Below are 18,045 nucleotides of genomic sequence, written 5' to 3' on the forward strand. Positions count from 1 at the left end.
TACCCTAAAAACTACAGAACACTTCTGAAAGAAACTAAAGTAGACACAAATGGAAAAATATTCCATGCTCATGGATTGGAAGAATTAATACTGTGAAAATGTCTATGCTACCCAGGGCAATTTACACATTCAATGCAATCCCTAACAAAATATCATGAACTTTCTTCAGAAAGTTGGAAAAAATCATCTTAAGATTTCCGTGGAATCAGAAAAGAACCGAAATAGCCCGGGGAATACTGAAAAAGAAAATCAGAACCGGCGGCATCACCATGCTGGATATCAGGTTTTAGTACAAAGCTGTGGTCATCAAGACAGTGTGGTACTGGCACAAAAGCAGACATATAGATCAATGAAACAGAATAGAGAACCGGGAATGGGCCCTCAAATCTCTGATCAACTAATATTCGACAAAGCAGGAAAGACTATCCACTGGAAAAAGGACACTATCTTCAATAAACGGTGCTGGGAAAATTGGACAGCCACGTGCAAAAGAATGAAACTAGACCATTCTCTTACACCATACGCAAAGAGAAACTCAAAATGAATAAAATATCTAAATGTGAGACAAGAATCCATCAGAATCCTCGAGGAGAACACAAGCAACACCCTTTTTGAACTTGGCCACGGTACCTTCTTGCAAGATACATATGAAGGCAAGGGAAACAAAAGCAAAAATGAACTATGGGACTTCATCAAGATATGAAGCTTCTGCACAGCAAAAGAAACAGTGAACAAAACTAAAAGACAACCTACAGAATGGGAGAAGATATTTGCAAATGACCTACCAGAAAAAGGGCTAGTATCCAAGATCTATAAAAAACTTATTAAACTCAACAGCAAAGAAACAAACAATCCAATCATGAAACGAGTAAAAGACATGAACAGAAATTTCACAGAGGAAGACATAGACATGGCCAACACGCCCATGAGACAATGCTCTGCATCACTTGCCATCAGGGAAATACAAATCAAAACCACAATGAGATACCACCTCACACGAATAAAAATTTTGAAAATTAACAAGACAGGAAACAACAAATGCTAGGAAGGATGTGGAGAAAGGGGAATCCTCTTGCACTGTTGGTGGGAATGTGACCTGGTACAACCACTCTGGAAAACTGTGTGGAGGTTCCTCAAAGAGTTAAAAATAGATATGCCCTACGACCCAGCAATTACACTGCTGGGGATTTACCCGAAAGATACAGATATAGTGAAATGGCAGGACACCTGCACCCCGATAGCAGCAATGTCCACAATAGCCAAACTGTGGAAGGAGCCTCGGTGTCCATCGAAAGATGAGTGGATAAAGAAGATGTGGTCTATGAATACAATGGAATATTACTCAGCGATTAGAAACAACAAATACCCACCATTTGCTTTGACGTTAATGAAACTGGAGGGTATTATGCTGAGTGACATAAGTCAATCAGAGAAGGAGAAACATATGGTCTCAGTCATTTGGGGAATATAAAAAAATAGTAAAAGGGAATTAAGGGGAACGGAGAAAAAATGAGTGGGAAATATCAGAAAGGGAGACAGAACATGAGAGATTCCTAACTCTGGGAAACGAACAAGGGGTGATGGAAAGGGAGGTGGGTATGGGATGGGGGTGACTGGGTGACGGGCACTGAGGGGGGCACTTGATGGGATGAGCACTGGGTGTTATGCTATATGTTGGCAAATTGAACTCCAATAAAAAAAAAAAAGAGAAAAAAAAGGAAATACAAATCAAAACCAGAATGAGATACCACCTCACATGAGTAAGAATTGTGAAAATTAACAAGACAGGAAACAACAAATGCTGGGAAGGATATGGAGAAAAGGAACCCTCTTGCACTGTTGGTGGGAATGTGACCTGGTACAGCGACTCTGGAAAACTGTGTGGAGGTTCCTCAAGAGTTAAAAATAGAACTGCTCTACATCCCAACAATTGCACTGCTGGGGATTTCCCCCAAAGATGCAGATGCAGTGAAATGGCAGGACACCTGCACCCTGATGTTTATAGCAGCAATGTCCACAATAGCCAAACTGTGGAAGGAGCCTCGGTGTCCATTGAAAGATGAATGGATAAAGAAGATGTGCTCTATATATACAATGGGATATTACTCAACCATTAGAAATGACAAATACCCACCATTTGCTTCAACGTGGATGGAACTGGAGGGTATTATGCTGAGTGAAGTAAGTCAATTGGAGAAGAACAAACATTATATGGTCTCATTCATTTGGGGTATATAAAAAATAGTGAAAGGGAATAAAGGGGAAAGGAGAGAAATTGATTGGAAAATATCAGTGAGGGTGAGAGAACATGAAAGACTCCTAACTGGGATCCCTGGGTGGTGCAGCGATTTGGCGCCTGCCTTTGGCCCAGGGCGTGATCCTGGAGACCCAGGATCGAATCCCACGTCGGGCTCCCGGTGCATGGAGCCTGCTTCTCCCTCTGCCTGTGTCTCTGCCTCTCTCTCTCTCTCTCTCTCTCTCTCTCTGTGACTATCATAAATAAATAAAGAAAAGAAAAAAAAAAAAAAGACTCCTAACTCATGGAAACGAACAAGGAGTGGTGGAAAGGGAGTTGGGCGGGGGTTTGGGTGACTGGGTGACAGGTACTGATGGGGGCACTTGATGAGTTGAGCACTGGGTGTTATGCTATACGTTGCCAAATCGAACTCCAATAAAAAATTATACAAAAAAAAAACACAAATATGTAAACAGCCACATATTGAGCTATAGTTTATGCAAATATTATTGTCATGATCATGAAAATGTCAAAGGTAAGAGGACTGTCACTGAATGGCATCACTCTCACCTTCAAAAGGAAAGTACATAAGAAATTTTCTTAGTTTTAACAACAAAAATCATAATACGATTTAACGTCTCTCCAAGATATGAAAGCTTTAAAACATGTTTATCAAGAGGCTTTCTTTTATCATAACATTTGGTACATGAAAAAATAATAGCAAATAAAATGTATAAATTTGAGTCTCTAATAAAAGTGCTATATGCATGTCAGGTGCTCATATGTATGCTGAATGAAACAAATAAGGGTCATATACTAAATAGTAAGTACTGATTTTGAGGCTAATGCCTGAAACAGAATTTTCAAGTCTTATGAGAAACATTCTATTTCCATCTTTCGAATAAAGCAATTCAAAGAGCTCATCCAATATTTATCCCAATTTCAGCATTTGAATGTGCAAAATGAGTCCATAACCTAAAGTTTACATGTCTTTGGTCAGCTGAAGAGGAAACAATATGAGAACAAATAAAAACAAGTTCTACATAGAGTAAAAATCAAAATGTTAAAGAATAAGAGCTTTGTAAAATTTTCATCATATTTAATCCCTCTTATGTAATCAAAAACGACAAATGAGCCAGAAACACTAACAAAATGTTACCATTAAAAATACCACATGATTATTCATATATTATTATCTGTACTTTGCATTCAGATTTAGTTATATAAATTTACTAGTGTATTTGCTTTTAGGTATTTGAAAAATAACACTAATGTACACCCTGCATTTCCTAACACATTTTACTGTGAACAATAACTTGAGTGTAAAATAAAAAGAGATTTATCACAATTTCAAAGTAAGACCCTTTGCTTCACCAAAATCTATTGAAAACAGCACTCGTGGTAAATTTCACATGATTTGGAACATATTTCTGACCTTGGATATGAGGAGCAAAGTAAAAATGCTGTTGCCCTGCTCTGGCTGAGCTGGACTGTGTTATGTTTAAATAATTCAGCATTCAGATTCAGCTTGCTTAAACAACAATATGAAATCAATACAATTGTAGAATTTAGGGTAACATGCATTAATAATTGCCATTTCAATTACTGTACTGAAGTAGTAGTAACAGGATAGCCAAATAATTTTAGAATATTTTTTCCAATGGAATAATTTTCCAAGCAATTATTTTCTTTACTGGCCAAGTTTGTAATTTAAAATATGTATTTTTGGGATGCCTGGATGGTTCAGTGGTTGAGCATCTGCCGTCAGCTCAGGGCATGATCCCAGGGTCCTGGGATTGAGTCCCACATTGGCCTCCTTAAGGGGAGCCTGCTTCTCCCTCTGCCTATGTCTCTGCCTCTCTTTCTGTGTCTCTCATGATAAATTTAAAAAATCTTTAAAAGTATAAAACTAAAATAATATTAAAAAATATTTTTACATGTAAATAAATGTGTTATATTATTTATATACACATATAATATACATACCACACAATCAAAATCTGTGTTTGTATATGTATATGTACACAGATATATAAAATGTTACATGTATATATGTGTCTATATACATACAACATATATACACATATACAGTGATTCTATGAACTCTAGCTGTATAAAGCTTTTTCCTTACAGAAATGTAAAAGATACATTTCACCATTTCAAAAATACATTTTTTTCTTACAAAAAGAAATCAAACCTGATGTCTATTTTTGGAAGCAGCTTAAGAAGTAAACAAAGCCATATATCCCATTAAAACACTAAAGTTTCTCCTGCTGAACACAAGTCTTTTGAAACTCATACAGATTTCATTAAAGCTCATTCCTATTAAGCACCTTATTATATTAAATTATATTATATTAATTATACTAAGTTAAGCTGTACAATAACCATTATGAGGTAGTTTATATAGTTAGCACCACATAAAATAATAAAAAACTAAAACAGCATATTAAAAATATTAAATTTAAAATTTTTTAATTAAAATTAAAAATTAAAATTAAATTAAACTAAAAATTTCATGCAAGAAGAAACCAAACATATATCTTAAATGTAAACTTAGTTAAAACTTGTGACTAGCCTATGTTTGTGGCTTCTCCTTCAAAATTCAAAATTTTCATAAAACAAACAGTATATGTGGTGGAATTACTGCAAATTTCTGTCAATTTTTAGGATGTACAAAAAACTACTGCTCCAAAACTCATTGGATTAACTCAGAGCCTTCTATCCTAAGTCTGTATTGTTTAATAAGTCTAATTGTAAGCAGTTTTTAAATATATACCAAATGTGTAAAAATACACATAAGTGTTTTTTTCTTAATAATCTATAGAAGTACAGTGAGACAAGAACTTGAAGAGCTGAGGTTTATTTAATTTTGAGCAGATAATGCTAAACTCATTATGGTAGTGCTGGGGAAGTGTCACTACTTACAGATTTGGCAGTAGCAGAAATATACTGGACAACCATCTCACGCTTGGTGGTAAAATCTTTGTTTCGTAAAGGAGCTTTTCGTTCTTCATTAAGGTTCATGTCCTCCTATTAGAAAGAACATCTATGATAAGTGTTTAAAAATTGCTGCTTGAATTTCAAAAGTGATTAATAAATACTAATATTCTCTTTTAAAATCATAAGTCCTGCTGTAACTACCAACAACTACCACCTCATTTTGGTGGATACTTCACTATTATTTCTTATTTCAGTTTTTACCATAACATTGTATAAATTTTACCATATATTAATGGTTTATATCTCTACCTAGTCAACCAATGAGCAGAATGAAAAAATGTTTTTAAACTATTCCACAGAATAAACTGGCAGCTATTTTGTAGCATACATCAGATAACCTTAGCACAGATATTAATTTATCCTGATAGCAAAAATAAACAATTTACCATTTGGCATATTCTCCCTTAAGATCACTATTATCTAGAAGAACAAATATGACTTTTAAAGTAATAGGAAATATCTATCTACAATATGTCACTGAAGAAAAGTTCTTGAGAAGTTGCTGGATTATGAAAGCAAAAAAAGAAAATCAAAAATATAATCAGCTGTGTTTGGATGACAAAAATTACTCAATAAAGGAAAAAATATTAAGTTACAAGAAATGGTTTGAGATTCAATAAGCTTCAATTTGACTGGGAATCTAAAAATTAAAAAAAAAAAAAAAAAGGGATCCCTGGGTGGTGCAGCGGTTTAGTGCCTGCCTTTGGCCCAGGGCATGATCCTGGAGACTGGGGATCTATCCCACATCAGGCTTCTGGTACATGGAGCCTGCTTCTCCCTCTGCCTGTGTCTCGGCCTCTCTCTCTCTCTCTCACTGTGTGCCTATCATAAATAAATAAAAATTAAAAAAAAAATTGACTGGGAATCTTCCTTTATTACATGATACCCACACATATAACATTGTCACTGGACAAATTATTTTTCTTCACTTTGAAATTATACTAACCCTTACAACACGGGATGAATGGCAAATAACCAGGGAGGATTATTTGCAGTTTAGCGCCTGCCTTCAGCCCAGGGTGTCATCCTGGAGTCCCGGGATCGAGTCCCCATCAGGCTCCCTGCATGGAGCCTGTTTCTCCCTCTGCCTGTGTCTCTTCCTCTCCCTCTCTTTGTGTGTCTCTCATGAATAAATAAAATCTTATTTAAAAAACCCTTACAACATATTAAGACATTAATAAAGGATCACAAAACCAAGGTGGAAATGTCTATGATTCAAAAAGCAGCATCAGGAGAACTTGGATGGCCTTGTTGGTTGAGCATCCAAATCTTGATTTCAGCTCAGGTCATGATCTCAGGGTCCTAAAATGGAGTCCTGCATCAGGCTCTGTGCTTAGCAGAGTCTGTTTGAGATTCTCTCTCTCCCTTTGTCTCGCCCCCAACTCACATTCTCTCTATGTATATAAATAAATCTTTAAAAAAGCAACATCAAATGAAAAAACAACAGGCAGAATGGGTGAAAATGTTTCCAAATCATTTATCTGATAAGGGACTTACATCCATAATATATAAAGAACTCTCACAAATCAACAATAAAAAGAGAACCCAACAACAAATGGGCAAAGGATCTGAACAGACATTTCTCTAAAGAAGATATACAAATGGCTAGTAAGCACATGATGTTCAGTATCAATATTCATTATAGAAGTACAATCAAAATGAGACATCACCTCACTTGCACTAGGATAGCTAAGATACAAAAAGATGATAATAGGAAACATTGGTAAGGATATGGAGAAACTGGGCCCCTCACACACTGCTGGTAAGAATGTGAAATGATATAGCCCATTTCAAAAATAGTCTAGCAGTTCCTCAAAAAGATACACATAAACTTACCACATGGCCCAGCTTATACAAAAAAAAAAAAAGAAAGAAAGAAATATGTCCACACAAAAATTTGCACATGAATGTTCACAGCAGAAGCATCAAAGAGTGGGAACAATCCAAATGTCCCTCAAGTGATGAATGGATAAACAAATGTGGTATGTCCAGACAATGCAATATTCAGTCATAAAGAATAACCAAGTACTGATAAATGCTATAGCATGAATGAAACTTGAAATCACATATGCTAAGTGAAAGAAGCCAGTCACAAAAGACCACACATTGTATGATTACACTAAATGCCCAGAATTGGCAAATCTATACAGAAAGAAAATAAATTAGTGGTTGCCACAGGCAGGGGACGGGGAATAGGAGAATTGGGGTATGACTGCTGATGGGTATGGTGTTTTTTTGGAGTGATAAAAATGTTCTAAAATTGACTGTTGTGATAGCTTCATAACTCTTAGAATATACTAAAAAACACACTGAAATGTTTAAGACGGTGAATTTTACAGTATGTGATTTATATTTCAATTTTTTTTTAAATCAGTATTTTTTCTTTTTATTCTCTTAATAATTCTGGCCATTACTATTTTTTTAATAAAGGAAAGTAATGAGCAAAAATAAAATCAACATTAAAGACTCATATGTAAGAATGTGAGGGGGAGAAAAGGATCCATGAAAAGAAATAAAGCTGCATCTACTATAGAATACTAACTTCAGTGACAGCAAGAATCTCTTGATCTATTCTTGCATACATTGCAGTGACTCCTATGATGTGTTCACAGTCAACACCTATACATTTTATTTATATATAACAGGATCCTCCTTACTAATCACCTCTTTCACTGTCTCTACCCCTATCTTTCCTATCATATATCCTTAATTCTCATTTGTATATTGGCCTTCTGACTTGAAGACAGAAGACATTTTTTTTCCTCTCCCTCACTCATAGATAGGCTAGATCTAGCATTGTTGAGTCAAAGCAGAAGCAGAGAAACAAGGCTGGATAGCATTTTTAATGTAGCCCACAGATGCTCACCTATGCCCTGATTTGATTTCAACTAACAGAAAACCTACTACCTCACAGTCAGCCCATCTCATATTAGGGAAGTATAATTTTAGCCAAATTTTTCTTTAGAAGACTTAATGCGCAACAAAATAGAATAGTCAAAGTTGCAGGACTGGGTCATTATTTATTTCTTCTCTACTTTCTAAATATTGAATCACTTACTGACTGGAAATGTGCCATGCACCAAGGACTCTGTATGCTAAGCTGGCTATGGGAGTGCAAGTTGAAAGAAAGCTTGTAGCCACAAACTAAATGAATTCTTTATGCAGCACTTAGAACAATGCCTGATACATAGTCAACGCTATCTTTGTTAAATAAATAAAAATAAATAATTCATGATCTAGTAGGGAAAACATATATGCAATTATAATAGAGGCATGTAGGGCAGCCCCCGTGGTGCAGCGGTTTAGCGCCACCTGCAGCCTGGGGTGTGATCCTGGAGACCAGGGATCGAGTCCATGTCGGGCTCCCTGCATGGAGCCTGCTTCTCCCTCTGCCTGTGTCTCTGCCTCTCTGCCATTCTCTCTCTCTGAATGTCTCTATGAATAAATAAATAAAATCGTTAAAAATAATAATAATAATAATAGAGGCATGTATGTGATGCTTTGGGAACACAGATGATAGATGGAAAGATCAGAGAAGTTTTTACCAGGATTTGGGTCTTAAAGAATGAGAAAAATTTTAGTGAAGTCTATAAGAATAGCTAGGAAACCATAGTGTCTTCTGTCATATTTGGCTTCTCAGTATCATTTAAACACACTCTCTACATTTTAATACATCCTCTCAGTGTCAGTCCCACCAAACCAAAGAAGAATCCATAAAAACTACTTTTGCCAGACTCCCTTATGACTAGAGTACAGAGATATGGCTTAGTTTCCACCAATGAAATGCATTTACAGGTTTTGTAGATTCAAAAATGAACTATATAAGGAAGCAGGCCACAAGTAAGCAATCCATTTTGCTGGCATGGATGGCAATACAGGAGATATGGTTATGGAATTGATGGCTGCAGCTGTGTGTTTTTTATCACAACAGTTTGACCAAGTGGTTCTGGGATGGCAATAGCCCTTCACTGGACCAAATTTCAGTTGTGTGGTTCTGAAAGTTATTCCTGTATTATCTGAAGCCTGTTTCTATAACCCTCCTGACCCAAGAGCTACCTAGTATCTCTAAATAATAGTCAGTTATATATAACTAGCCAGAACAGCTTCTCTTTCATTCAATAATTTGGGCTACTAAAGTAATTCAAGTGACTAGTGAGATAAGAGTGTGACCTAAGAAGATGCAAGTCAGACTAGGCAAAGGTTAACAAACTAAAAAACCATGTAAATGTTATTTAAAGGCATCATTCTCTCCTTCAGGCTAAAGTGTACCTGTCTGCTTCAATTATTTTAATTTGACATGGCTTAGTGTTCGTAATTATTTTTCTCAAATACTCTGTGGTTTGATCAATGCAAGGAAGGAAAGGACTACCACGTCCCACATCTTGAAATACCTTACCTCTATTAATTCAGCGTCTGATTTTATGATCTTATTGTCCAGCACATCATTCTGCTGACTCACAGTGTTTCCATCAAAACCCCTAAGCACTGCTTGCATATGCTAGGCTAGGTTTCTGGTTAAATTATAGTCTTTGACAAATGTGGTTAGCATAAATCTGCATCTCCCAAGTAGAATCAACTCTGGAATGCCAACAAGATTGAGTGTCTGTATCTGTACACCTCACAACCAAGCATAAGAGTGTGGAATTGCCACATCTGGCAGTCTCTAGGTAGACAGTTGACTCTTCCTCAAGTGATATTTCTACATTATAATGTGCCTCCGTTTAATTTTTAATGGCATATACTGCTAAGATCATACCATCAGAGTACAATCATGGAAGTAGGCAAAATAAGGAGGGTATGAGACTATAGGCTTAAAATAATGTTGTTAGGTTTAAGTATGCTCATGCACACTAAGCCTGGTTTATATTAACTAGCTTTCAAAGACTGCTTTAATAACGCAAGGTTGTTTGTAGTTTTCCTACATACACTATGATATTACACATTTCCATTACTTCATTCATGATGATGTTCTCTCTGCCTAGAATGCTCTCATTTTCACCACCCTCTCCCCATTCCTAACCCTTATCCCATCTCATCCCACCCACCCCACCTAAATCCTTATCTGGTTAACTATGAATCCTTCCAATTTATCTTCAAATTTATCCCTGAAATACCTAATTTAGAAATGACTATCTACATTCTATTCTTCAATATTAAAACCTATATTATAGCACTTAAACTGAAACTATCTGATAAATCCAACTCCCCTAAATTCCAAGCTAATTTGAAAGTACAAAGTGAAGCCAAAGTCGTTCCTGGAATGACTAAACACTTAATAAATATGTGTTAAACCAATGTGGTATTTAGGAACTTTTCTCTAAATATTTTAATTTGATTTACAGCAACTGACATTTTTTATACTTATATTTTGGTTACAAAGTTTGATTAGGAATAGGTATCATTCATAGGAACAGAAGAGACCACAATGACTCATTTTATTCTTAGAGAAATAAGATGCATACTCCTAATTAGGCAGCTAATATTTAAAATCATTAACTCCAACTTTATAATACAATCATTAAACTAAATACAGCAATACTCATTATGCAATATTAATTCTAAACAATATAACTGAACAAGAAACTCTTCTAAACTCACTAGTTCTTAAAGTACTCAAAACACAAAAGCAAGTTTACATTAGAACATTTAGTTAGTACTTCCACAATACATGAGAAAAATATAGTACTTTGTAGCTACAAAAAATGTTGCTTAAAGTCTAAATATTTGACCACCTATATTTTAAAGCTGTATTTGTATTTTTTGTTTTTTTTTAATAAATTTATTTTTTATTGGTTCAATTTGTCAACATACAGAATAACACCCAGTGCTCCTCCCATCAAGTGCCCACCTCAGGGCCCGCCACCCCGGCACCCCCACCCCCCGCCCACCTCCCCTTCCACTACCCCTAGTTTGTTTCCCAGAGTTAGGAGTCTTCCATGTTCTGTCTCCCTTTCTGATATTTCCCACTTATTTTTTCTCCTTTCCCCTTTATTCCCTTTCACTATTTTTTATATTCCCCAAATGAATGAGACCATATAATTTTTGTCCATCTCCAATTGACTTATTTCACTCAGCTTAATACCCTCCAGTTCCATCTACGTCGAAGCAAATGGTGGGTATTTGTCATTTCTAATGGTTGAGTAATATTCCATTGTATACATAAACCACATCTTCTTTATCCATTCATCTTTCGATGGACAGAGGCTCCTTCCACAGTTTGGCTATTGTGGACATTGCTGCTATAAACATTGGGGTGCAGGTGTCCCGGCATCTCACTGCACCTGTATCTTTGGGGTAAATCTCCAGCAGTGCAATTGCTGGGTCGTAGGGCAGATCTACTTTTTAACTCTTTGAGGAACCTCCACAGTTTTCCAGAGTGGCTGCACCAGTTCACATTCCCACCAACAGTACAAGAGGGTTCCCCTTTGTCCACATACTCTCCAACATTTGTGGTTTCCTGCCTTGTTAATTTCCCCCATTCTCACTGGTGTGAGGTGGGATCTCATTGTGGTTTTGATTTGGATTTCCCTGATGGCAAGTGATGCAGAGCATTTTCTCAGGTGCTTGTTGGCCATGTCTGTGTCTTCCTCTGTGAGATTTCTGTTCATGTCTTTTGCCCATTTCATGACTGGATTGTTTGTTTCTTTGCTGTTGAGTTCAACAAGTTCTTTATAGATCTTGGAAACTAGCCCTTTATCTGATACATCATTTGCAAATATCTTCTCCCATTCTGTAGGTTGTCTTTTAGTTTTGTTGACTGTATCCTTTGCTGTGCAAAAGCTTCTTATCTTGATGAAGTCCCAAGAGTTCATTTTTGCTTTTGTTTCTTTTGCCTTCGTGGATATATCTTGCAAGAAGTTGCTATGGCCAAGTTCAAAAAGGGTGTTGCCTGTATTCTCCTCAAGGATTTTGATGGAATCTTGTCTCACATTTAGATCTTTCATCCATTTTGAGTTTATCTTTGTGTATGGTGCAAGGGAGTGGTCTAGTTTCATTCTTCTGCATGTGGATGTCCAATTTTCCCAGCACCATTTATTGAAGAGACTGTTTTTTTTTTTTTTTTTTTTTTTCCAGTGGATAGTCTTTCCTCCTTGGTCGAATATTAGTTGACCATAAAGTTGAGGGTCCACTTCTGGATTCTCTATTCTGTTCCATTGATCTATGTGTCTGTTTTTGTGCCAGTACCACACTGTCTTGAGGACCACAGCTTTGTAGTACAACCTGAAATCTGGCATTGTGATGCCCCCAGCTATGGTTTTCTTTTGTAAAATTCCCCTGGCTATTCGGGGTCTTTTCTGATTCCACATAAATATTAGGATGATTTGTTCCAACTCTCTGAAGAAAGTCCATGGTATTTTGATAGGGATTGCATTAAATTAAAGCTATATTTGTAAACACAAAACCATTTATTTTCCTTCAAGCATGATGCAATGTTAGTATTACAGATAAATTGACTTCTTCAGCAAAGAACTTTCATAATCTTAAAGTTATTACTGAGGAGCCATATGAAAATAGTTAAATGGGTTAAAAGTTGAACCACCTGTCTATTCATTTTCATATTCATTCATTCATTCATTTTCACTCTCTTGTTCTCCTTATCCCATCCCCTCTCATTCTCTCCCTTCATAAATTTTTTAATGGGTAATAATATAATTTTGAAAACTTTCTCCTTATCTTCCAACATCATTTTTTATTTTCCACTATTTTTTCTATTTTGCATTATGAGAAGTGTCAACCTATTATTTTTATCTCTACTTGCCTATGATCGAGAATATTTTTTCCTTCTTTCTATAAATTTGTTATAAATTTCTATGTATTTTTTTAAGATTTTTATTTTATTTATTCATGAGAGACACAAAGAGAGAAGTAGAGACATAGGCAGAAGGAGAAGCAGGCTCCTGGCAGGGAGCCTGATGTGGGACTTGATCCTGGATCCCAGGATCATACCCTGAGCCAAAGGCAGATGCTCAAACATTGAGCCACCCAGGCGTCCCAATTTCTATTTATTTTCTGTAAACTGTTTCTGTTTCTGCAACATATCTTGATCCCAGTTTAAGGCTGGATTTTCCAGTTGCTCTTTTAAAATGTGAACTTGACTTCACCATCAAATGCTTGCCTTCTTCCTTCTGCTTGTCAGTAGTAATTATTCAAGTATTCTTTAACTTCTATGTCGAACAGAACTGTACCCCGAATGGAATGAACCAATGTTACCCTATATCTAAAAATATGCCTAGCATGAATAATTATTACAGTTTTATTTTACAATATTTGTTTAATTAATTTTTTCTAAAGATACTTCCATAATTCCTCTAGCTACTGTGAACTGGAAAGAAAAAAAACATTTGTAAAACTCCAATAAAGTTATCAAGAATTTGCTACATAACTAAATAGTTGGCCAATTCTACCTGGAATTAAGTAACTACCTCATGTTTTCAAAAGATCAAGTTAACTTTACCTATACAGACTGCAGTCATAAAACATATAAAAGCTCAGACTGAAAACAAAGTTAAAGGAAAAAAGTTATCTAAATACATTATCTCTACCAAAAGTATAAAGCCAAAAGCAAGAAAAAAAAGCATGATATTAAATGAATATCACTGAGTATGGCACAAAAATTCTTATTTATTTCTGTTTTCAGGTCTTATTGGAGGGATGTAACTTTTAATACCAAAATATGCCTCTTTACCATCAGGAGGGTAAATTCAGAACATATGTTGGATATTTAAAAAACACCAAATATTGCTTTTACTTTCCCATAATCCTTAATTCTGAAACAGTAGTTTCCAGAGTCCAGAGACTACATAAAGGATCCGCTGTAATTTGAGAAATATGTATTTTTATTTAAAAATACAAGAAAATAAGATCTAATATTTAACATAACAATGGAATCATCACTGGATCCAGAGGCCCTTAAGATAAATGAGGTATCTTAAGCAGAGTGAGGTGTTCACAATGCATATCTGTTCACTGTCAGTGTACTGCAACATACTGCAGCTTACATGTATGTGGCTAAATGGATTTACGGGTTGTTTTCTCTAGTTTTAACTAAATCAACCATCAAAAATAACAAAAATGGAAAAGTGGTATTCAAAGATTCCTACAAAGATCAAAGACTGAGGATAATAGGATAATAGCAAAAATGTAAGCTCAAGGGAAAATACTAGACTATTATATATCCTACTCCCAAGTCTGAGCCTTTCATCCATCATATGATAAAAAATAATCTAAAGTAAATAAGCTGATCTCACAAGATTAAAATTGTTAATACATCCATTAATATGGATGTATATCATTATCAGTGATGACTCCCAGTTTATGTGCATATTGTACCTTAAAATATTAGCTAATGATAGTACACGGCCACCTCAAATTAGCAGACCATTTAAAAGCCAAGCATTCAGAACATGAAGACAGCTTTTTCAAATTTCTCAGCAATAATTAAAATCACATGATACTCAATCCAGCACTTCAGTGAAATTTTATAAACTTAATGACATGTTTAGAAGCTTCTTTTAAACTTTTTCTTTCACTAACAGCAAAAGAAAAAGGTCTGGTGACACTGGAGAAACTCTCATTAGAAGCTTCTGAAATATACACAAAACAACACAGCATTAAACTAAAACACATTCCCTTTGTCAGCAAATACTGTCAGAAGACCCATAGAAATCATTGCTTAAAATTTACTCAAACAAGTAGAAAAATTACTCAGTGTGGGAGATTTATCAGAGTTGAATGAAAATACAGGCTTTTTTTTTTTTTTAACAACTCAGTTTGCTAGACTGTTTCAATAATGAAATACAAAAAGTACTTTTCTTTGAGTCACTAATGGAACAAAAAACATGGCCAATATATATGATTTACTTAAAAAAGATGTAAATAAATAAATAAATAAAACGAAAATTTTAAAAAGATGTTTTATGAAAAACCTAAGTGGGATTCCTTTTTTTTTCTTCTAAGTGAGATTCCTGAATAAGGTTACCCTACATGTAAAACTTAAGCGATTGCAAGAAAGAAAATGAAACCAAAATACACAAAGTGCTACAGAGTCAAAAATGTAGTTCTTTTTAATAAAAGCAAGATATTTCAAATAGTGTGGAATATTTATAATATGAAATTTGATAGGAAGTAAGGATGAAAAAATAGTGGACCTCTCAAATCTTTCTGGTTATCTCGACAAAATATTTAAAAACTGCTGAAATTTAGCATGAGGCTTTTTCATGCACAAAAACACTAGTAATCCCTTGTAAATTTAACGATTAGTAAGAAACAAACTCTTTTTTCAAATAAACTTCATTAAAGAAAGAAACACTTTGGGGCGCCTAGGTGGCTCAGTTGGTTGTCTGCCTTTGGCTCAGGCCATGATCCTGGAATCCTGGGATAGAGCCCCACATTGGGCTTCCTGCTTGTGGTGGGGGGAGACTGCTTGTCCCTCTCCTTCTGTCCCTCCCCACCGCTCATGTTCTCTCTCACGTGCAGGCACTCTCTCAAATAAATAAAATCTTTTTTAAAAAATCACATTAAACTGACCCAACTTCCCTGTCAGTCTCCTTCACTCTTGCATGACTCACCTCTTTCCCCTTCTTTGCAAAAATGCAGAGTCTGAGACTCTTATTAAATTAGTTAAAGCCCATTTTTTAAAGCACATTTTGACCCATTTATTTAAAAATGTAAAAATGCAACATTCCAAATTAGTTATAATTGTCATCAGGAAAGATGGAAATTTACTAGCAATGGTTCCACAGAAAACCTTTCCTTGACTCATAGATTGGACTGAGAAAAGTTAATAATATGATTTAATAAGTGTTGTAATGATGCTCTTGTTCCACTGGGACCTATATATTTCTGTCAGATTATGTTTCAACTATAACAGGCATTAAACCAAATAACCAAATGAAATGAACTTGGAACTACACCTTCTAATTACTGCCTATGACATATTGACATTGCTCTCACTAAACAGTTAATCATAACAGCAAAGGCTTTTATACTATTAATAAATAAAATTTTAAATCATTTTAAAACCTTGTTCATTTCATGTTTTTCCTATTCTTTATTATGTCTGCATTTTATAATACACATAGTACATACAAATATGTACAAAATTTTTAAATAAAATATAATGAGGTTATTGCTCGAACATACATATTTTTTCTAACAGGACAGTAAATCAAGAAGTTTAGAGACTAGTGAAGAGGTTGACAAACTTTTTCTATAAAGGGCCAGACAGTAAATGTTTTAGGCTTTGTGGGTTACGGGATCTTTATCAAAACTATTCAAATATGCAGTTGTAGCACAAAAGGAGCCACAAATGATGCATAAACAAATGGTTTTGGCTGCATTCAAACATATTTTCTCTATAAACACTGAATTTCATATAATTTTCATGTGCCCTGAAACAGTCTTCTTTAATTTTTTTTCAGCCATTTAAAAATAATAAGGTTAAAACTTTTTTTCAAACTGTTCTTACCTTTTCAGACATACAAAATAAAATCCTAGAGGCAAGGATAGTGAATTTGTCTTCTTTATGTTCCCCTGGATCTAACAACATATTTGATATTCAGTGGAGAGTTGTCAAATAAACTTTTCCATTTTCTTTTTCAAAATTACCTATTAGGTCCTGCTGTATCAACCCTATCAAAACATAAGCTTCTTGACAGAAGGAGATTCCCCTGATTTCTTCTCTGCTCTTTTTCCTAAGAGCTTAGAACAGTACCTGGCATACAGAAGGCATTGGATCTTCATAAAGTAAATAGTTCAAACTCTGAGAATGCTTTAATTCCAAAAAATACTGAAAATTCATTAGGTGACATGGGGTTTCATAGTATATTCAGGTCTTCCCTGTTTCCTCCCTGAGCCTCTACACTGGGTTAAGTGACTACAGTAGCCTATTTCACAGGTGTCCTGCTACTATGGAAACCATTTTTTTTTTCACTTTCTTCTCTCTCTGACTAAATTCTGAGTTCTACTGGGGCACTCGAGGTATTGCATTCATCTTTGTACCTCCAGCATAGAGCAACCTGGCACAGTGTACATATTAAAAAAAAAATGGTTGTGGGCTACCTGGGTGGCTCAGTTAAGTGTCTTTGGCTCAGGTCATGATTCCAGGTTACTGGGATGGAGGCCCACATCAGACTCCCCTGTCAGCTGGGAGTCTGCTTCTCCCTCTCTCTCTCTCTCTGCCATTTCCCCTGCTTGTGCTCTCCCTTTCTCTCTCAAATAAATAAATAAACTTTAAAAAAAAAAAAGATGCTACAGAACTGCCATTTTTTCTACATCTTTATGTACCTAAATTTAAGTTCCAGCTCAGCCACTTATTAGCTTAGCCAGTTACAGAACTAATTTGTTCATACACTAAGCTTCAATTTCCTTATCTAAAAATGGAGTACAACTATGTCGTCTACTTTGTGGCTTTTTCATAAGGATCAATTGAAATAATACATATAAACTATTTAGTTACATGCCTGGCCAATAAGTGCATAGTAAATGAAAGCTATCATAATTCATAAAATAACTTCTTCACTATAAATAATGGTCAAATTAAAGATAACATATAAAATATATAATGTTCAATGTACAAATAGACTTCTCTCAAGGAAGAGATATAATTCTTAAAAAAATATTTATTGATCTTTTGGTTACTTTTAATCAAATCGTATTTATCTCATTTCCTATTCTGAAATCCCCATGGAAAGAAAAACTCCCAATAGAGAAAATGCGGCTTTAAGTTGTACCTTTCTTTAAATCACATTTATGATGAGCACTGGGTGTTATTCTGTATGTTGGCAAATTGAACACCAATAAAAAAT

At 35.2% G+C, this 18,045-nt stretch overlaps 1 protein-coding gene across 6 annotated transcripts in view; it reads right to left on the bottom strand.

Moving 5' to 3' along the window:
• Positions 1 to 18,045, bottom strand: part of DIAPH2 (diaphanous related formin 2) — a 1,055,757-nt gene that overhangs the window by 961,245 nt on the left and 76,467 nt on the right. For all 6 annotated transcript variants that reach the window (XM_077888176.1, XM_077888175.1, XM_077888173.1 and 3 more), the window contains one exon: positions 5,165 to 5,269. In XM_077888176.1, coding sequence (XP_077744302.1) covers positions 5,165 to 5,269 — 105 coding nt within the window. The remainder of the gene's footprint in view (positions 1 to 5,164; positions 5,270 to 18,045) is intronic.

This window comes from Canis aureus, chromosome X (genome assembly GCF_053574225.1).
Source record: "Canis aureus isolate CA01 chromosome X, VMU_Caureus_v.1.0, whole genome shotgun sequence".
Classification (NCBI taxonomy): Eukaryota; Metazoa; Chordata; class Mammalia; order Carnivora; family Canidae; genus Canis; species Canis aureus.